The 22,211-nt window shown below is 41.8% G+C and overlaps 2 protein-coding genes across 11 annotated transcripts in view; one reads left to right on the top strand and one right to left on the bottom strand.

The window, feature by feature from the left end:
- The window catches only part of LOC108517577 (uncharacterized), a 73,736-nt gene extending 66,689 nt beyond the window's left edge, over nt 1–7,047 (top strand). Inside the window, exon 6 of the transcript XR_001882153.1 lies at nt 6,994–7,047. The gene's annotated coding sequence lies outside the window, so the exon portion shown is untranslated. The remainder of the gene's footprint in view (nt 1–6,993) is intronic.
- MTMR3 (myotubularin related protein 3) overlaps nt 1–22,211 on the bottom strand; it is a 146,492-nt gene that overhangs the window by 18,355 nt on the left and 105,926 nt on the right. For all 10 annotated transcript variants that reach the window (XM_017855589.1, XM_017855587.1, XM_017855585.1 and 7 more), the window contains 7 exons: nt 17,307–17,403; nt 13,495–13,608; nt 9,163–9,368; nt 8,155–8,286; nt 7,061–7,172; nt 3,345–3,540; nt 2,360–2,545 (listed from right to left, as the gene is read on the bottom strand). In XM_017855589.1, coding sequence (XP_017711078.1) covers nt 2,360–2,545; nt 3,345–3,540; nt 7,061–7,172; nt 8,155–8,286; nt 9,163–9,368; nt 13,495–13,608; nt 17,307–17,403 — 1,043 coding nt within the window. The remainder of the gene's footprint in view (nt 1–2,359; nt 2,546–3,344; nt 3,541–7,060; nt 7,173–8,154; nt 8,287–9,162; nt 9,369–13,494; nt 13,609–17,306; nt 17,404–22,211) is intronic.

Raw genomic sequence — 22,211 nt, forward strand, 5'->3', positions numbered from 1 at the left:
AGCAAAGGAATGATACAGGCTGTCTTATGTTTTAGAAGAGACTCTCTATGCTGGGATGACTCAACTAGGGCAGGAGATGATGGTGGCTTCAACCAGTGTGATACCCGTAAAGATGGCAATAAATAATCATGTTTTAGATATATTTTGAAAGCAGAGCTGCAGAATCTGACTAAATGTGAAAGAGGGAGCGAGGCAGGGAGGGAAGAAGGGAGGGAGGGAGGGAAGGAGGGAAGGATGAAGAGAGGGAAGAGAGGGAAGAAAGGAGGGAGAAAAGGAAGGAGGAAAGGAGGGAGGGAAGGAGGGAGGGAAGGAGGGAAGGAAGAAGGGAGGCAGGGAGGAAGGCAGGGAGGAAGGCAGGGAGGGAGGCAGGGAGGGAGGCAGGGAGGAAGGCAGGGAGGAAGGAGACTTGATGATGACAAAGAATTTTGCCCCAAACAAAAGGAGGGATGGAAATACCATATGGTGAGAGAGAAGACTTCTGGAAGATCAAGTTTGGAAGATCAAGTTTTATGGTGAGGAAACACAGAAATCAAGAATTAAGTTTTGGACAGGCACGGTGACTCATGCCTGTAATACCAGCATTTTGGGAGGCCGGGGTGGGAGGATATTGTTTGAGCCCAGGTGTTTGAGACCTGCCTGGGCAACAAAGCAAAACCCCATCTCTTAGAAAAAAATAAAATAAAATTTAAAAACATCAGCCAGGCACAGTGGTGCACACCTGCAGTCCCAGCTACTCAGGAAACTAAGGCAAGAAGATCACTTGATCCTGGGAGTTCAAGGCTGCAGTGAGCTGTGTTTGCGCCACTATACTCCAGCCTGGGTGACAGAGTGAGATGCTGTCTCCAAAAAGAAGAATCAAGTTTTGAGTTTATTAAGTCTGAAATAACATTAAGACAGCCAAGTAGAGACACCTAGTAGTCACAGATAGGTACGTGAGTCTCAAATGACGAGGTCTAGGCTGAAGGTGTATAAATGTGGGACTCTTCAGCACACCATCTGTAGATGGCAATTAAAGCCACTAGAATGGATGAAATACTTAGAAGTGTAGATGGCGAAGCAGCCTGGAGGCTGAGCAATGGGGCATTCCAACATTTAGAACTGGGGAGAGGAGGCTGGGTGTCGAAGCTTACGCCTGTAATTCTTTGGGCAACCAAGGTGGGAGGATCACTTATCAGGAGGTTTGAGACCAGCCTGAGCAACACAGCGAGACTCCATGTCTATTTACAAAAAAATTTTTAAAAACTAGCCAGGCATGTTGGAATGTGCCTGTGGTCCCAGCTACTGGGGAGGCTGAGGTGGGAGAATCCCTTGATCCCAGGAGTTTGAGGATGCAGTGAGTTATGATCACACTGCTGCACTCCAGTCTGGGTGACACAGTGAGACACTATCTCAAAAAAAAAAAAAAGGAACTGGAGGGATTAAGAGGAATCAGCAAAGGAGGCAGAAACAACCCAGTAAGGTAAAAGGAGAACTAAGAGCAAGGAAGTACTAGAAGTCAACTGAAGAAAGCATTTCAAGGGAGGGGTTAAACTGTGCCAAACGGTAATGATGGATCAAAGAGATGAAGACTGAGAACTTATCACTGGATTGGTGACATGAAGGTCACTGGTCATTTTAACAAGAGCAGCTTTGGTAAAGCAGTAGGGTGAATGCCTGATTGAAGTGGGTTTAAGAGAGAATGGAAAGAGGAATTTGAGATAGCAAGGGTAGAAAACTTGAGGAGCTCTGCTATAAAGGGGAATAACAGCAATGGGATGATTGCTAGAGGTAAATAGTTAGAGGTAAATGCAGGACCAAGAATGGGTTTTGAAAAATGAGACACACTACACATTTTAAGCTGAAGCCCATGTCTGGTAGAGAGGGAAACGCAGTGATGCAGAAGGCAGAGAGGAGAAATGCTGGAGCCAGCCAGTGCAGCAGATGAGAGGAGATGAGAGCTGGTATACAAATGGACAGAGGGGGCTGGAAGAGGGCAGGGATAGTGAACCCTCCAACAAAGGAGAGGGTGCAGAGAGTGTGAGACAGACATAGGGGTCTGGTAGACAGACTGGAGGGAGCACGGTCCAGACATTCTGATTGCTTCTGTTGCTAACTGCTATTTAGGGTTTCTACCATCCCTTTAAAATAAGTTTAAAATAACACAAGGACTTCATGCAAACCTGGTATACCTGGATTTTCTCTTTTTGAAAAATAGCAAAACTATTAAAAAACAAAAAACAAAAAAAACAGTAACAGGAAAAAAAAATCACCTCTATTAAATTCTGCAAGAGGCAGCACAGTTTCATGTGAGAACTGGCCCACTAACATTTGTACTGACCCTCCTTCAAATCGAGAACATCCCCAAAATGAAGAAACTCACAAGGAATGCTTCATTGAACTCAAAAGAGCAAGGAAATTGCCTCTGAAGCTGATGAACACAGTCAAGCCACTGCAGAAACACCGGGCAACGTTCATTCAGATCATCCGAGTTCTCCCCATGACCACACCGGTCAGCAAATTTATGGCCAAAATCCAGCCACTCCATTTCCACGAGGACCTGGAAACCCTGCAGGGAAGCATCCAGGAGAGACCATTTGTGCTAGACTATCCAGACTGTGACAGTCCTAAGCCTGGTGTCACAGAAAGCAATCCCCTCTAACAGCCTCCCAGAAAGCCCACGTGGCCTTGCCCTTTGGTGGAAGGCTCTAACCCTGATGAGGCACATGCTTAGGGAAATTTCCCAATTCTCTGAACTCCATTCCATGATCACTGAAATGGTACTGATTGCGTTTAAGCCTTTCTTGAATGTGTATTTTTAGCCTCTTGTGTTCACTATATAAAAGCCACACTTGTCCCCTAAATTTCTCTTTTAACATTTCTTCCTCTGGTGTTATACTTACAAAGTCAAGTTTGTAAAATCCTTCTACACCCCAGGTTTAATAAATATTTGCGTATATTTTAGGGTACTTTATGATTTTTCTTTCATCTTTAACCCAACAGATGGTTATTTCAGGTAGAGCTGCTTCTCCACAGAACACTCTGTGTTAACATCTAGCATGCCAAGATCCTTTTACAGACGCCTTATTTTCCTGAGGTAGCTAAAAACTTTTACAAGTAGACAGACTGCAAAGGAAAATGTGTCTATATTCTCAATACCTTGTTACCCATCATCTGCCCTATTTTAAGAGGTGCAAGAACTGTGGGAGGAACCACCATAATTTAGCTCATGGTATAAAGGAACAATGATCAAAACAGAAATTTCACTTTCTTTAACCTAATCACCACTCCCAAAAACTGGCATCACTCCTGAGATGTCTCCCCAGCTCATCCTGAAGTACCAACCCCTCCCATTTGGATGCGCTCACCTCTATGGTTCGGTAATAAGGGTCCAGCAAGAGCTTAGCCAATGCCACAATCTGGGGGGTGCGGTCCCAGCCATCTGAGCAGTGCACTAGCACCGGCCGCTGATCCTGATCCACAGCATGCACTACCAGAAGCGCTGATTTCAGAAGCACAGACAAGTGATGGAGCCATTTTGTGCTTTCAAGAGCTGATAGCCAACTATAAAAACAGGAGAGGATTAGAAAATGCTGATATTTATGATTTACTGCATCATGCTCAATGATTGTCAAATTAAAAAGTAATTCCCAAAGATTTCTCTCGCCAAATACAACACTGCCAAAACAAAAAAAATCTGTGTGTTCATAAAGCATGTCTCAGGATGAGGCCCAAGCCCTACTATACAATAGAGAAGAGCCTTAGACATAGGGGCTACAATTAATAGGACCACCTTTTGTTCTAAAATCTGTATGTATGATTTTCCAGACAAAGTATTTGACATTTTTCAGTCCATGGTATAAGGAAAGTGGATCTTTCTGGAATCTTCTCCTGAATAAAATGTAGCCACTTCTGAGATGTAAAACAGACGATATTTAATCACCAGCAACTATGCCCAACAAGTTCTCAAAAAAAAAAGAAAAACTCAAAAATACAAAAATATCTATGAGACATAAGCTGGATGCCGTATACAAGAATGGTACACACAACACTGCCTATGACCCAGACTGTAACACCTACCACTGTTTAATTCTTTAATGTTTACTAAAACCAGACGGGCCCAATCTGATAATTTATTCTCATACAAATTAGTACACCAATGGCCACACACTGTTGCTGGGCTTAACACAGACTGGATTCAGCAGGGATCTAGAACTTTTTTTTGAAAGACCTTTAGGGGCTGGGCGCAATGGCTCATGCCTGTAATCCCAGCACTTTGGGAGGCTGAGGTAGGCGGATCACTTGAGGTCAGGAGTTCCAGACCGGTCTGGCCAACATGGTAAAACCCCGTCTCTATTAAAAATACAAATATTAGCTGGGCGTAGTGGCGCATGCCTATAATCTCAGCTACTCAGGAGGCTGAGGCAGGTGAAATGGCTTGAACCCGGGAGGTGGAGGTTGCAGTGAGCTGAGATTGGGCCGCTGCATTCCAGCCTGGAGGACAGAGCGAGACTCCATCTCATTTTAGGAGCATCAGATAGCAACTGCTGCCCCTTGGGAGTAATCACAAGCTAATCACACTTGCTTTTTAAACTGTGTTGACATTTTGTTTCTTGTGCTTTCCCTCACCCCTCCCAATCCCTAAGAAAGAGTTCTGATTTTTCCCAAATGTGATCAGATTTGTAGTTAAGATCACAAGTCAAGCCTTTCAAACACTGAGTCAGAGGAAGAAACAAACACTTCTGTCAGGGGACTCTGGGAAGGCTATAAAGGCCTACTAAACCCTGTGGAATAAGTATGAATTTTTGGCACAGTCTAAGGAGGTGAGGGTCTTTCCAGGCAGACAACAGAATGCAGTGCATAAGTACTGGTTGTATATGGATTTGTTTGGACTACCAACCAGACTGTGACTCCTCAGATGGCTAACACTATGTCTCAGTCATAACTGTACCCCCAGCACAGTGCCTAGCATACAGCAGGGAGTCCCACTGTTTAATGAATTGTAAGTCTGTTACTGGTAAAAATCCAATCTTAAGACTTTCTATCTCCTAGTAGGTACCCGAGAAACATTTTTTTCCTGAAGGATCAATTGTTTATTTTCATTCCTCACATATTCTTGAAAGGAACTAAAAGATAAGGGTTAGGAGAACAAACACTAAATTATCTCCTAGCACCTGAAGAAATGGTAAACAAGAGAACCAGTGTGAGGTTCTTTTGAACCTAACTAAACTATTATTTAATACCAGTTGGTGTTGTCTGTGACTAACGAAGCTGTACTCCAAAATCTGCCAGCCAAGGAGGGGCTGCTGAGAGACTCCCCATTCCCTTGTCCTATTCTCAACCTGCACTAGAAGCCTACCATTCCCTCATCCTCCACAGCCCCAAACACAGGCCACGGGGCCTAATTACAGCTGCCCATCACTGCTACAGCTGCTTTTTTTTTTTTTTTTTTTTTTGAGACGGAGTCTCGCTCTGTCGCCCGGGCTGGAGTGCAGTGGCCAGATCTCAGCTCACTGCAAGCTCCGCCTCCCGGGTTTACGCCATTCTCCTGCCTCAGCCTCCAGAGTAGCTGGGACTACAGGCGCCCGCCACCTTGCCCGGCTAGTTTTTTTTTTTTTTGTATTTTTTAGTAGAGACGGGGTTTCACTGTGTTAGCCAGGATGGTCTCGATCTCCTGACCTCGTGATCTGCCCGTCTCGGCCTCCCAAAGTGCTGGGATTACAGGCTTGAGCCACCGTGCCCGGCCGACAGCTGCTTTTTATCCATGAGGGAGACTTCAGTGCAGCACGATTTGCTGCCAAATGCATAAAAGCATTACTTTTAATAAAATCCCCAAGACATTTATGTGGACCAGATGAGGGCTAATTATATCTTTTTGACTCTGATAGTTAAGAATTTTAACATATGGAGGGTATTAGAGATCATGTATTGTTGATTACATCTCTTTCATCTTATAGTCAGGAAAATTGAGATCTACAGTAGTTAACCCCTTGGCCAAGGTTACACAGTTCGTGGCCGATCTCCTGGGTCCCTAGCCAGGCTCCTTCTACATACCACGCTAGGGAAGAAAGTGCTGCTAGCTGGGACCTGGAACTGTGTAGCAAATGCAAATGGTTAATCCCCAAAGGAGGTAGCAAGCTCAATTCTCCGGTCAGGCTTTCCCCAAAGGCACTGCTTCATCCTCTGGGCTGATGACAACTATGGTGAATTTAATCATTTGCTACTGGCAGTCAATATAAGTGGTTTAGGCAGCATCTGATTTAATAAATCAAATAAAGAATGCAGGAAAACTTGATGGGATCATGAGATCTACTGAATAGGACCCAGAGAAACAACTATGGGCTCCAGCACAAATACCAGAAAAAAGAAAATTCTGTCTTCTCTGGCACCTATCTCTGGCTTCCTGAAACAGTAAAACAGGACTTTTAAATATTTATTTGTCTATGTTTGTTTTATAGAGCATTCTTCCTAATTTATCTTATATTCAATCAGTACCCTTGGAGGGGGTATTATTTCACCTTCCTCACTGCAAATGCCAGCCATTCATATTTAATAAGCAGTAAGAATGACAATGTTCTTAGTAAATGAGAATAGTTTAGAAATTGAAAGCAGATGTAAAAGGAACTGACCTAATGGCAAGTTTTAACCCCTTTAGAACATGATGACTAAATTCTGACTTTTCATGATAAAACATCCCAGTTCATAACAGGTTAAGTATCACTATGGGACATCAGAAACTGAAGAATTAAATTACTTTGGGCTAAAAAATGATGTGGAAGGGAAAGGTCCCAGGACCAACCGTAAGGTAATGCTTCTGTTTTGATGCTGAGATTTCTTCTGTGCTGCAGATTTTAAAACCTTTCAAATGGCTGTATTTTCTCCCAACTCTTCCTCTGTGCTGCCACATTTTGGTCCCAGGAAGGAGACACTTACAGAGACTGGTAACTGAAGTTTACCAAGAAACAGAAGGAAAGACTGCTCCAAATTAAATTTTTTTTTCTTTTTTTCCCCCCTTAGTTCGAGGAAAGAAGAAAACTAATTATTTAAGAGCAATGCAAAATGAAAGCCAAGGCCAAGGACTTACTTTCCCGGATCTGGCATCTGAGTGCACAGCAACCGCAGAGACTGAAAACTCCTCCGAATAGAATGAATGTTTGCCATCCCCATAAACACAACTTCACAGTTTGGGTAATACTCTGGAGAGAGTAACAATAAAGAGAACACAAATATATTGAATTTAAAGCCCACAAGGCCAAATCTAAAAGCAAAGTGGCTATAAAACAAACCCACTGCAGCTTCTGATTAATGAAACTGAAATGTTTTGAAATGCTTAAGTATTAGCCCAATCCTTTATAATAAGAGGAAAACACTGAATTTTAGCTATCTTTTCAAAAAGGGTGAAAACGGAAGGTTAGATTTGTAAAGAAGATACTGACATAAAATAAAAGCTATTATTTTTTAAAAGAAAGGCCTACTTCGATCTCAGTCTGGCTTTACTTCTTGGGCCTTATCTAACTTGTGGCTTTGGAATCTCTTTGAAAGGAACTCAGCAGAACAATGCGTTCTCACATTCAAATTTCACCTTGGTACAGCTGCTTTCAATTTCCAGCTTAGACCACATCTGAACAAAGAGCCTGGTGCCTCTGCCTGTGCCAGAGGCACTGAGGGGGGGTCCCTCCTTGGTGAAAACTAGCATTCCAACAGTAATGGTGTTACAGCTCAGGACAGAGGTACCTTACTAGGGTTCTATATTTACTGCTTCAATTTTCACCCCAGGTTTTCTAAGGAAAGGCCCTTGAGGAATTTGCTACAAGGCCAGTGATGAGCATACCCTCTGTCAAAGGCAACAAAAAGCTTTAGACGGCTGAGAAATTGAGCCCACTAAAGGAGCAGCTTCCAAACATGAACAGGCCTTATTATGGGGAAGATCTGCTTTCCTTATCACCTAAAAGTTGGCACAAGGAAGGAAGATTATGTGACTTCATTGCACCTCCTCCTCCATTTCTCCTCAGAAAAGAACATACAGTGTTAATCCAGAGAGAAGCTCTGGCACTCTCACGACAGGATGGATGAGGAATATGGCTTGCCACTTATTTCAAATTGAGAACTAAGTCTCAGATGGGCAACGGCTGCAGTCACAAGGAGAAAGGATGGGGAACAAAGCACCATACACCTCACCTGGGCATTCGCAGCCTCCTCCTTTGGCTCGGTTTGCCACAGCAGCTGCATAGGAGCGAGCATCCAAGATCAAAAGCTTCTGCGGTTGGATGGCTAAACTCTCTGCTCCTGAAGCGTTTGACAGAGAAGAATCTAGGGACATGGAGGGGGCATACTAAATGAGCCTGTCTCTCCCAGAACTGTGCAGAATTAGACCCACAAGCACATCTTATGGAAAGGCTCAATAAAATGAAATCCCCTAACCAAAACCCTGATACATAGGACTCTTCTCTTTAGTTTATTTTCTATGTTGTCATCTTAGGAAAGATGAGAAGGATTTATTCTCCAAAACTGACTCCCAAGGTACACATGCGGTTCACACAGTCCAATCTCTTATACTTCTTTTTTTTTTTTTGAGATGGAGGCTCGCGCTGTCGCCCAGGCAGGAGCTCAGTGGTGCCATCTCAGCTCACTGCAAGCTCCGCCTCCTGGGTTCACACCATTTTCCTGCCTCAGCCTCCCAAGCAGCTGGGACTACAGGCGCCCGCCACTGCGCCCGGCTAATTTTTTGTATTTTTAGTAGAGACGGGGTTTCACCATGTTAGCCAGGATGGTCTCGATCTTCTGATCTCGTGATCCGCCCGCCTTGGCCTCCCAAAGTGCTGGGATTACAGGCGTGAGCCACCGTGCCCGGCCAACTTCATTTCTACACCTGTCGTCCTTTCATGAAGCCTGGCATTTCCTGCCATGGTCTGCAGATACTGCAAGTCCCCTATTACATACACACTCCATTTTTGTCACAATGGCAAGAAAGACAACACACACACTAATATCTTGATTGAGGTTTGAAACAAAGGGTTTTCTGATTCTCCACCAAGACCCATGACTCCTCAATCAATCTCATCAAGTGAAGCTCTGCACATTCACTTCTATAAAAGTAAATCTATGTTTTGTAAGGAAAAGGCCATTTCAAGAAAAGGTTCTTAGATGATATAAAAATTATTGCCATGGGTCCAGGGAGCACCTTACCGAACTCCACGTCAGAAAGGTCTCCCCCATTGGGAAAGTCTCGAGAAGTGTTTCTAGTTGACAGCTTGCTGCCACTCGATCGGGAGTCAGAGGCACAAGCTTTGGCTACTGACTGTACCAGATGCTCATCATCTGCATTTCGCCAGCCCCACCAGCTAACCTCTGGCTGTCCACAGCGGGCAATGACAGCTCCATTGCTCTGGTGCCTGTGTGAGGAATAAGAGACAACAACTGTACCCATTCAGATGCTCTCTGTACTCACACAAAATAGATTTTAAGTGCCTTAATGAACAGTCTAATTCTAGGTAAGCGTTAGGTCAGTTTCAAGTCTTCTCAGTATTAAAGAGCGTAGAAATCTTACACAACCAACAAGAACAACAAAACCTGTGTGTCTTTCTCAATGATCATAACATCACAGAGATCCCTGTAAAGTTACCAAAAAATGACTAATGGATCAGGCAGCGAGGCTCACATTGCAATCCCAGCACTTTGACAGGCTGAGGCAGGAGGATTGCTTGAGCCCAGGAGTTTCAAGACCAGCCTGAGCAACATAGTGAGAACCCATCTTTATAAAAAAGTTTTTACAAATTAGCCGAGCATGGTAGCACATGCGCAGCTACTCAGGAGGCTGAGGTGGAAGGATCCCTTGAACCCAGAAGGCTGAAGCTGCAGAAAGCTATGATTGTGCTACTGCACTCCAGCACTCCAGCTTGGGTGACAGAGCAAGACCCCATTTCCAAAAAACGCCAAAAAAAGAATGTATACTCTTAGCAAAAATAAACATTTGTAACTTAATCTACAGATACTACACTAATTCTGCTACCAAATAGTGAAATCTGCTACCTTTTTAATGCTGAACCAAGAGCCTGCCTCTGGGAATAAAATATTTACCTGGCCCACAGTGAATTGCTTTACAAAAATCCTTTACAAAAAAAAATCCTGAGATTTCATAAGTCACAAACTGCTCTTATAATAGGCAGATAGCTCAATGAGCCAGCTACCTTTCCTAGGGCTCACAGAAAGAGAAGAAGAGCATCAACCTCAGAAAACCATACTCTGACATATCCTTTTCCATTAGACAGACCAGAAATCACAGTCTACTTTAAGGTGCTATTAAAACCCAAACTTTTCCTAATTAGGCAATTTTAACCAATAAAAGTTAGAAAATTCTATTACTTGGCAGTAAAGAGCAATAAAGTTCTGATACAGGCTAGAACACTGATGAACCTCAAATATGTTATGCCAAGTGAAAGAAGTCAGTCACAAAAGGCAACTTATTGTATGACAATTTACATGAAGTATCCAGAATAGGCAAATCTATAAAGACGAAAGTAGATTTGTGTGTGTGGTGACTATTATAAACTCTTAGTTACTTAAGGGAGCTTGCCTAATTCTAAGTTGGGGTTACTTATAACAATTATGTTTCTATATAAAACTGAAGCACTCTATGTTTTAGTAGCAGGGGCTTTATCCATTGGACATCTTAATTATTCAGGGCTTGGGTGATTGGGTTGCCCTGTGAATGGGTTTTTTGGGACGATGAAAATGTACTACAATTTGTTTTTAATCCTAAAGCTCACAAATAAATTAAATCTGGCACTAATCAAATTCCACTGAAATCACCAGTTTGCTTGTAGTTTTTAAATCCTCCCTCCCTGGGAGACAAGTAGCTATAAGTACTTGTGTATTGCCAACATGCTCAACTGGCTCACGTGTTGAATGGGGCCAAAACAGAAAAAATCTCAAGGATTCTTTATAAAATGCTTCCTAGAAAATAACAGGCACTGGGCAACCACTGAGCTGAATGACTCCAAACCACGCACAAGAGGCTGGTTGGGCCTTTCCTGAGCATCCTCTTCTTCAATGCTTCCCAGCGGTATCCAAGAGGAGCAGTAGGTGGCGCTCTTCAGCCTGGATCTAGGGTTTTAGGGGCCACTGCGCATTACAGGAGCTATTAGATTTCAACTGGGCTATTGCAATAAACAATTATGTTTTCTGCAGTCTAAAATGCTTCAGACTACATGAAAGATAACTTAAACACTACAGTTAAAAATCACTGAAGGAATGCATTCCTATCACTAACAGAACCAGGCAAAGTATAAAAATTATGATGTCCAACAGATAAAGCCCTCACTACTAAAACCCAGAATGCTTCGGTTTTATATAGAAACATAATTGTTTTAACCCCAACTTAGATTTAGGCAAGCTCCCTTAGGTAACTAGGAGTTTATAATAATCACCACATGCACAAACGAAAAAGTTGTGAACTGCACTACAGATGGGCACCCTTCACACCATCTTGCTGTTGTTACAGCAATCTCTGCCTTCAGTAATAAATCCAATTAAGTGCTCTCTCATCACAGTAGGACAAAGCCCTAATCAAGCACTGGTTCAGCATGGTGCTGTCAAGTAACTGCTGCTGGCAACCTCAGGAATCATGACCCAGTCTACAGACAACTAAATCCAGGAAATGGATGTCAAGAGTCACAGGCATCCTGCCTCCTAGGCTGGCAAAGGAGAGCATGGTGGAGGGTCCCAAACATTCTTCCACATACCCCTTACAAAGCTCCCAAATAATACAGCAACCCAGTTTGGATCTTAGCAATACAAGATACATGTTCTGAGACAGAGTCTAGTTCCAGGAAAACTGCCTGATTTTGCATGGATTACTACACCAAGAACTTTAACTTCTGATCTTTTGAAAGACTTCTCCGAAAAACTGCAAATAAAATTTTCATTTATATATCCCCTTGTGTCTCTAGAAAAAGGGGGGAAAACCTAGGGTGCATGCCCTCTAGAATAAATTTTAGAAGGGAAAAAAAGGCTTCCATTTTTATTACATTCTAAGAAGTTTTTCTTCAACCAGCCCTCTTAAGTTTCTCTTCCCAAAGGGAGAATTCACCTAAAGCCTCTTATTCTGCAAATGAGAGTACTTTACCCCTTTTGGCCAAAGTCAGCAAGCCCCGCAAATGCCAGGGCTGCTGACCTAACGCAGCTGTTGGCCAGAGCAGCAACTGGCTGCTTTCCTCATTCCAGCTGAGCTGATCATTGATAAGACTCATAAATCCCTTCAGCTTTCACTACTCTCTAGTTCCTGTAGCATCCTTACCACTTGAATGACAGGTAAATTTGGTGACTGACTTTTCTAGGACTGTCTGAAAACAACAGTGATGAGAATTGAGACTGAAAACGTAATGGGTTCCACTGGGCCAAAGCAAATACTTTTCCATCTCTCTCCATTCAGAGTGGGTATCAGAATTTGCCTTTAGTAAACTAAATGAACAAGCTGGTTACCTCTGTAGGAATTCCACAAGGAGACAAATCCCTTCCTACAATCTCAATATTTCAGTGGAATGAAGTTTCTAACTGTAAGCCACTGGATTGGCCCAACTCAGGGAGAGTCCAAAAAGCCGGCAAACTGGGAAAATGAAATGGAGAACGTAAACATTACAAAGAGATGACATCCAAAACATTTCCAGAATAAGAAGGAAGGACTTCTTTAAAATTTAATAGGATTCTGTGAGAACTGAGATATTCCCTGAATTATAAAAGCAGCACTCAAGAGACATAACCTAATCCAAATGTTGGTACAGAAGCTCAGTGTTTATAGGCCCTCATTCAGAACCAGAACATATCTACAAAACAAGAATTATCATTCCCATTGTATTCATTAGGAACAGACTGAAGTCAGTTAGGAAATTTATTCAAGGTGCCTTAGCAAGGAGTGTTAAGAATATACCTGAACTCAGACCTGTGACTCCAAAATCTGTGCTCCATCACATGCCACCATCCCCATCTAGAACTTGCATCCCTTGGCTCTCATGCCTCTGATCACTGAAATCTTCTATCTAGTCATGCCCCAGTCTTCTTCTCTAAATGGTTCCTCTTGAAACAGAGTTCTTCCACATGTCAAAGTTTCAACCACAAAGACAATCACAGCTAACTCAACTCTATATTCCCAATGATCACTTTCAGAGACTCATCTCTCAATCCAAAAGCCCTGCTAATAGCTGAAGCTAAATGCTTAGTAAGCACATTAGCTTCACAGAATGTCAGAAGGATGTTGAAATAGCAAGTCCAGCCACTTTCCAACTAAAACTTCCTTAGCTGTTTCAAATGAACCACCAGCTAGTATTCTGAATGCAGTCAGTACTGATGTGTTACTGGAGAAGCTTTAGCAATAAGGAAGTACAGCCTTGCCTAGCAAGTTCTCTGAACCCTCCCCACCCTCCCCACCCTTCCCAGGTTAGCAGCAGCAGCAGCAGAGGCAGCAGACCATATGCAGTAGGCAGCAGCACCAGCCCAAGCTGGGACTGGTCCAGTTTAACTTACCTGTAGACGACGGCAGGGATGCGCTTCCAGGACCTGAAACTTGCTACACTTTCTAGTTCTTTGTCAGTGATCCAGGCAGGCACTATGAGCTCTTGAGGATAGCTACCACATAATCTAAAGAGAAGATGAGAAGTGGGGAGAGTCAAGGGGAGATGAGAGGGAGAGAGAAAAGGGGAGAGAGAGACACTAGGTGAGCCAGCATAAGGATGATGATCTCACTGCCACAGAGCCAGTTAAAGGCAATGAGGTGCTTTATTTGAGTTTTGGTCTCCTGAACAGAATGGGTTACCTTAAGTTGTGTTTTGTTTTGTTGCCTTAAATGTTTACTTATGTGTATACAACAAGTGATACTATTTTGGATTGTTCCACTTGATGCTACCTTTTGGCTATCAATGAAAATAAAAGGGAGTCAAGAGTCAGTCTCTTTATCCTTCATTACAACTCTTCTGCTGTAACAAGTACACACGTTATTTCTAAATACATGAGCACCCAGTCCAATTACAGAACTGAGTCTGTGTCAGCTCTACCAGACCTTCAAGGAAGGACAAAAGCCCACAATTTCACATTTCCAGAGACTTCGCAGGATTAACTCATTCTTTGATTTGAACCAAAGAGGGTGTCGTCCTTATAGGTAACAGGTGCAGCTATGGGTATGCAAAACCAATACAAGCCAGCCTATTTGCATACACAGCCTCAGTCCCACTGAACCAGGTTAGTAATGTGACTAAGCTATTAATCATAATTTCCATAAAACATACTTCAGAACAAATTATACTTGGGGCTAGGGGGTAAGCTTTCTTTTAATTAGGGAAGATCCTAGCTGCAGTCAAGCTAGTATCCTGGGAAGCAATACTTCCGACACATTTTTACTTACAGGACAATGTCTCTCTCTGGATAATCCAATCTTCTTTTTTCAATAGTGAAGGCAATAAGGCCTTTAATCCAAATCCTAAAACACACAAACTCCACTAACATCACCAACCCCCTGCCCTAGCCTATCCTATACATAGGGGAAAGCACAGAAAAACACAAAATGGCTTGGGTGTTGGGGGTTTTGATCATTTTGCACTAAATCTCTCCTGTTCTCAACTTCCAGAAGATTAAGTCTCAGGAATTTAAAAGCCACTGAACAAAGAGAATGGCTATGACTAAGAGTAGCCATACAAACGTATTCACAAACTCTTCAAAATAAGCTGGAACCCAGTAATGACGGTTAATATCTAACCATGAATCTCATTCCCTTTAGTATGTATTAAACTCAAGAGTAAATTTGGCTCTCACTCTTCCCTTGTAGTAGGAAGAACTTTCAACATCCTATTGTTTCCCACCCGCCCACCTCCTCGTTTTGACTTATGGTGGTGATAACATCCTAAAGACTGGTTCTGAGGTGTAACTGGTAAACTCCTTGGGACAATTTTGCTCTGTTACCTGGGCTAGAGAGCAGTGGAGCGGTCATGGCTCACAGCAGCCTCAACCTCCTGAGCTCAAACAACTCTCCCACTTCAGCCTCCCCAGTAGCTGGGACTACAGGAATGCACCACCATGCCCAGCTAATTTTTTTTTCTTTTTTTGAGACAGAGTCTCGCTCTGTCGCCCACGCTGGAGTGCAGTGGCATAATCTAGGCTCACGACAAGCTCCATCTCCCGGGTTCACGTCATTCTCCTGCCTCAGCCTCCCGAGTAGCTGGGACTACAGGCGTCCGCCACCGCACCCGGCTAATTTTTTGTATTTTTAAGTAGAGATGGGGTTTCGCCGTGTTAGCCAGGATGGTCTCGATCTCCTGACCTCGTGATCCGCCCGCCTCAGCCTCCCAAAGTGCTGGGATTAGAGGCATGAGCCCACCGTGCCCAGCCAAATTTTTAAAAAATTTTCTGTAGAGATGAGGTCTCACTCTGTTGCCCAGCCTAGTCTCAAACTCCTGGACTCAATCAATCCTCCTATCTTGGCCTCCCAAGAAGTTAACTTTTAAAATCCATATTAATTAGGGATTATTTTCCAACAACTCTGTCTTAATTCACAGTTTTTTAACTTGATCTAATTTTCTAAACATTCTGTTCACTGTCCTATAGGTACTACACTCCCAGTAGCCAGTTCTTCAGTACCTACTTAGTTGTGGGTAAACAATTTCCAGTACAGGTTACACTCAGGAAAGCCTAATGCAGCCACAGGCTCTCTGAGGCCGCACCCTCATCCAGTATTCACCCTCTTTCTTTGCTTTGACTCGTCACTGAGAACAGGCAAAAGTATAATAAGTCTGCAGCGCCCAACTCTTCAAAACACCCTAGGTTCTTAACTCCCTGGAGAAGGTCCACATTAAGAACTGTCTACAGCAATTAGCTATAGCTTTTCCAGTGAAAACTGAAACACTCTGATAGCTAGCCACAAATAGACCAGGAAAATGGCTATCATAATTTGAGACAGCTAAGAGGACCACAGAATGATCAGTGATGCAGGGAAAGGTAGGAGAAGGATATATTTAAAGATTTAAGATATTTAACTATCCTGGACACTTTTGTTTTATAGAAATTTGGATCACCAAAATCACAGTAGTTAACTGTCCTCCCCCACCAATGCACTTACACATTTTAAGGAAATGGGTAATGGGCTAAATGGTTACATAATTTTTTTTTTTTTTTTTTTTTTTTTTTTTGAGACAGAGTCTCACTCTATCACCCAGGTTGGAGTACAGTGGTGCAATCTCAGCTCACTACAACCTCCACCTCCCAGGTTCAAGTAATTCTCCTGCCTCAGCCTCCCAAGTAGCTGGGACTACAGGCGTGCACCACCACGCCCAGCTAATTTTTGTATTTTTAGTAGAGACAGGGTTTTGCCACATTGGCTAGGCTGGTCTCAAACTCCTGACCTCAGCTGATCCGCCTTGGCCTCCCAAAGCGCTGGGATTACAGGTGTGAGCCACCATGCCCAGTAAAATAATGGTTACATTAATATTTAATGGTTAAATGATCATAGCAGTGAAGTTGGTTTTAGAGCAACATATTAAAGGACAGAATAATACAGATTGAGCATCTTTAATCCAAAAATCTGAAATGCTCCAAAATCCGAAACTTTGAGTGCTGACATAACGCCACAAGTGGAAAATTCCACACCTGACCTCATGCGATGGGTTGCAATCAAGTCACAGTCAAAACTTTTTGTACAAAACATCATGTGAAGTTATTTAAAATATTGTATAAAATTACCTTCCAGCTTTGTGTATAATGTGTGTATGAGACAAAGAATTTTGTGTTTAGACTTGGGTCTCAGGCCCAAGATAATCTCATTATGTTCATGCAAATACTCCAAAACCTGAAAAAAATCCAAAATCTGAAATATTTACAGTCCCAAGAATTTCAGATAAGGGATACTCAACCTATACTTACGTCTATTTCACAGCACTTGGAGTAAAATTACAGTCATAAAAACTAGTTCATAAATGTTCTGTCACTGTTTATGAGACCACTGATCCTATCTCTAATGTGATGCCAAGTGGTGATGAGAAAAATGGTAACTGCCTGCCTACTGGTAAATACAATTTTATCTAGACATGCATGTACCAGAAAAAACAGAGGCCTAAAGGGGGTAGAAGGGAAGGTTCTAGGATCCTGTTAAGTAAGGATCACTTTCCACTCCAATGATAGCAATGGGAACAGAAGGTTCAATAAATACTCTGAAGATCATATGCCTTTAGATTTAATAAATAAAACCATTTCAAAGAAAAACTCTAAGTTCAAATGTTCTGCCACATGAGAATTGTGGTTTCTGCAAAGGCACTGGCTGTGAAACATAGTCCACAGGGACCCATATAACTCACTTGTACTTCTCATTGATGTTGGAAATCCTCCAGGCGTTGTTCATATCAAAACCCATCCTCTCCACCTCGTTTTTAAACCTTGAAGTTACATGCTCCCCTAGAGGCCAAGGATAAACAGCAGAAAGGAAGAAATGAATACCATTTTGCAAAACAGGTGGAATAAAAACAAATATATATTATATATTTTACATATATGGAAATATATATTTTTTACATATATGGAAATATAAATATATTTTGAGACAGAGTTCCACTCTGTCACCCAGGCTGAAGTGCAGTGGTGTGATCTCGGCTCACTGAAACTTCCACCTCCCGGGTTCAAGCGATTCTTGTGCCTCAGCCACCCAAATAGCTAGGATTACAGGTGCATGCCACCATGACTGGCTAATTTTTGCACTTTCAGTAGAGATGGGATTTCACCACATTGGCCAGGCTGGTCTCGAACTCCTGGCCTCATGTGATCCGCCCGCCTCGGTCTCCGAAAGTGCTGGGATTGCAGGCTGAGCCACTGAGCCCAGCCTGTATATTTTTAAATGTAGGAATTCTATAAATAATAAAAGTAACATATTATATAGTTTTAGTTTAGAAAGATCCCTGTAAGGTGAAGATTATAAAGAGGAAAGAAATTAATTCTGATCAAGAGTTATGTTATCTCATCTAATCCTTACAATCAACTCTGAGAACAGGATCACTAAGCTCATTTTACAAAGGATAAAATTAAAACAGAGAAGTTATTATGGCAGGCCTGTCTGGCCCCAAAACCCATGCTCTTGTCCTACAACACTGGCTACTTGCCTACTTCCACACTCAGACTGACAGCACACTTAATAAGAAATAAAATCAATAACAAGATCACCACGAGCAGCAAAACAGATCTATAATTCCTCGCCCAAAACCCTTTGGTTCAAATTTTAGAATCTAAGAGTTTTCCAAACTTTCAAAAGGTAAAACAGTGCATATATTATAACATTAGGCTCACATGCTTAACAAGATCTCCTTAAACAAGTATTAATATTTCTTTCCTGAAAGATATGTATCATTCACACGAGGTGGGATAAATAAAGCAACAAAATAGCCTCATGTCAGCTCAGATCAGGTCCAGCCAAGACACCAAATAGTGAATGAAAAACATTCTGGTTTCCAGAGCCTTTTAGATGATGGAATTGCAGGTTAACAGGTCATGGAATCATAACTGCCAGCCAGGAATCTCAGGAAACACCATACTACTAAGTGCTGATTATTTGCAAGAACAGCCACCCAAGCTGGTATAATCTGGCTATATTTGCCCTAATGAATCTGGTTTTCTCTTCCTTAAGAAAGCAAAACAAAGGTAGAAATGAAGCTAACAAATTCAATAAATCTGAAATAGCTTTCTTCCTTGAAAACATACACAGCCTGAGGTCAGTATGTTATTTTAAAAAATATTAAGCAGTACCTCTAATATACCGTGGTGCAGCTTGTAAAATAAGTGCTAGCAGTGCTGGAAGAAACCACAACAACAAAAGCACAAAACAGACTTCACTTTGGTGATCAAGGTATAAAGCTTTGTTCTCCCTGGGAGAGGAGCTACAGAATAGGAAACAGCAATTACTTGAATGAAAGACAATTCTGTTAAACTACTTTCCCATTTAAACTGCTTTTCTTGAGCTCAAGGTAGGTATTATACGTTTCCTGAAGGAGAGTTATAAAAAGATGAGGTTGAGAGGTACAAGAAGAAATAATAGCTAAATCCATCCCATTCTGGAAAACTTTTAGAAGCAATATAGCAGGCTTGCAAACAGGAAAAAACTATTTGAACTGGGGTGCCATCTATATACAAATTGCAAGGAATATTGACCATCAAGAATACTAGGCCAGACACAGTGCCTCACGCCTGTAATCCCAGCACTTTGGGAGGCTGACGCAGGCAGATTGCTTGAGCCCAGGAGTTCAAGACCAGCCTGGGCAACATGGTGAAACCCCGTCTCTACAAAAATGCAAAAATTAGGTAGTGGTGGTACATGCCTGCAGTCCCAGCTACTTGAGAGGCTGAGGTGGGAGGATCACCTGAACCTAGGGAAGTTGAGGCTGCAGTGAGCCGTCATCACACCATTGCACTCCAGCCTGGGCAACAGAGTGATACCCTGTCTCAGAAAAAAAAAAAAAGAAAAAAAAAAAAAAAGACAAGGAGTCTTTAATTCATAATCCCAATTTAAAAGCTGCAAGACTGTGGCAAATTCCCAGTTCATTAAGAGATTTTTTCCCCCTACTCTGGGATATAGCTCCAAGTCTTTGCAAGAGGTGAAAGTATTTCATTAATGATTTTTTTTTTAATTTTTTCTGTGCTTTTCCTGAACTGTACATTAATGGTCTTTTACATTAATACCTCTATCTTAGGGTAAAACACATAGATACCCTAAAAGGATCTTGTGATTTAAAAATAACCACTGGCAAAATAATAACAGTAACAATCGCTATCACTAGCAATTTACTTCACAGAACCACTTCCCAAAGGACTTAGAACCACCATCCAGAGCACAACATTCTGAGCTATACACAGAAATATATACTGACTAGCAAGTATAGAAAATCTGTTATTTCGAGTTCTTTGAGAACAAGAATGAGTTTTAATTATTTTTATACCCTCTAACGCAGTGACTTCCTAAACTGTAAAACTGACCACCACAACCCACAATAAGCATTATGTTTTATATCACAATACAACAAACATGTTTTAATTTTTTCATTTTTTGAGAGACCAGGTCTCCCTCTGTTGCCTAAGCTGGATTTGAACTCCTAAACTCAAGCAATCTTCCCACCTCAGCCTCTTGAATAGCTGGGACTACAGGTAGACGCTGTGCCCAGCTAATACAACATGCATTATTTTTTTGAAAGCATTTCACAAAACAATATCCACTCTTACTGTGTGACACAATTTGATATTTTCTATTCCATTTCTTTAAAATTAGATTTCATGACCCACCACTGGATTTGAAAACCACATCATTACATCAGGAATTTAACCAGCTTTTGCGAACTGTGTGAGATGTTCACTAATGTTTACTTAGCAAGAAAAATAAGCACAAACACATCTATTGCCGGATTGCCCTTAAAAATTTCCATCTCAGAATTCTCAGGTCTCAATCAATTCAACATTAAATACATTGTGATATCCCAACTTACTTTAAATACTGGGGCTTATAAGGTTTTTGTTTGGCTTTATATTTCCATTTCAACCCTTCCTATCTGCCTTTGTCCCTTTTCAGCATTTAGTATTTCTTAAACTAAAAATAATACAATCCAGCAGTTTTCATTTTAGTGGAAATGAAAACTTTCTTTTTAAAAGCAATGAAGTTCCCTAACTCCCTTTATCATAAGCACAGTGTCAATCAGCGATCTAAAAAGTTTTCCCCCAAAAGTCTAGCTCCCTGGCTGATCCTGAGTATTCAAGCCCACAATTATACACAGCTTAAAAGGCCTGGGACAGAAGGGACAGGCCTTTACCTGGCAGGCGAGGACGCAGATGAATACGAGTCAGAGAAGGTAAGAACTATCTCTCACCAGATTTTCAAATATGGAGAAAGGAATTATGCTTTTCTATGTACAAAGGTCCCAGTAAATCCTCTAGATGTAACTTCCTGGATGGCATTCAAACCCGGAGGACAGATAAATAGGCAGCTTCACAACAGTGTTAAGATCCAGAGTCATATGCTATTTGTGGATAAACAAGATGGGCTTAATGGACATTTCACATGAGAGAGGTTAGAGAGGTAGGTCTAAACTGGCACTAAACTGGCAGCTAAACTGCCCAGTCATCTGTCAGGCCTCCAGAATAACACTCTAGTATAGACCACCACCACCAAGTCAGTTGCAATGAGGAGCAAGAAGTTAAGGACATGGGAGAGAAGCTTTCAGCTTTAAGCCCACTTCTTTTTTAGTGTTTAAGGGGCTAAAAGAAGGGTCAAGAATTTGCAAAGGCTTCTGCAGGTTTCACAGGTAAACTCCAACAGCAATGTTGAAACTTCTTCCAAAGCTGATTAAGCCTTAGAGCTGTGACCACAGTATGGCTGGCTTAACTATGACTGGTTCAACAGCCAGAAACTAAGATTTATATGAATACTAAGACAATTATGTAATTTTCTCATTTCCCTCCTCTCTGATACATTCTACTTCTAGCAAGCTGGGCAGAGAAGACTCCATAGAAGATTTTATTAACTGCTATGAGATTAAATTAACTTCCATCCCTTAGAGTCTACACTTGTGATATCATGTACTGCGGCAGATTATAAAAAGGCATGACTTTGAAATATCTCAAGTGTTGTCTCATCCTAAAGATGACTTGTAAGTATTTGGTTGTCTGGTATGCTAATATTTGATGAGTAATACTATAGACACCACCACCACTCCACAATATTAGGTAATGACAAAAGAACCAGGTTGACTGGATGTCCTCCAGGTGGTTTTTTTTTGTTTGTTTTTTTAATTAAAACCAAGTTTTTCCTATGTACTCCACAGTGAATATACATAAAAGGCAAAAGCCATACACACACATACATTCAACCAAGTCACTGAAATAAAAGATTCCATGCTGACTGGTGGCAGGTTAACATCCGTGTGGACTGTGTATATACTGAGAAGAAACAAAATGCAACCCTTACTCATAATCTCTCGCCAAACAGTTATGATTGCATTACCTTGTAGTTGCATAATTTCTAAAGTGTTTTCATAAGCATGGCACATAGGAGGCACTTAAACATTTACTGAATTGAACTCTGCAGCATTAACAGATTTGATCTTCAGGATACCTGGATCAGCCTGGGCAGGAAGAGCATGAATGTCCCAGTTTAAAGCACAAAGGAAACTAAAGCATAGAGAGCATAAATTCTTGCCCAGTGTTCTTTTTTTCAACTACATTGTAGAGTACGC

Source organism: Rhinopithecus bieti, unplaced genomic scaffold, assembly GCF_001698545.2.
Source record: "Rhinopithecus bieti isolate Rb0 unplaced genomic scaffold, ASM169854v2 scaffold_36959, whole genome shotgun sequence".
Lineage (NCBI taxonomy): Eukaryota > Metazoa > Chordata > Mammalia > Primates > Cercopithecidae > Rhinopithecus > Rhinopithecus bieti.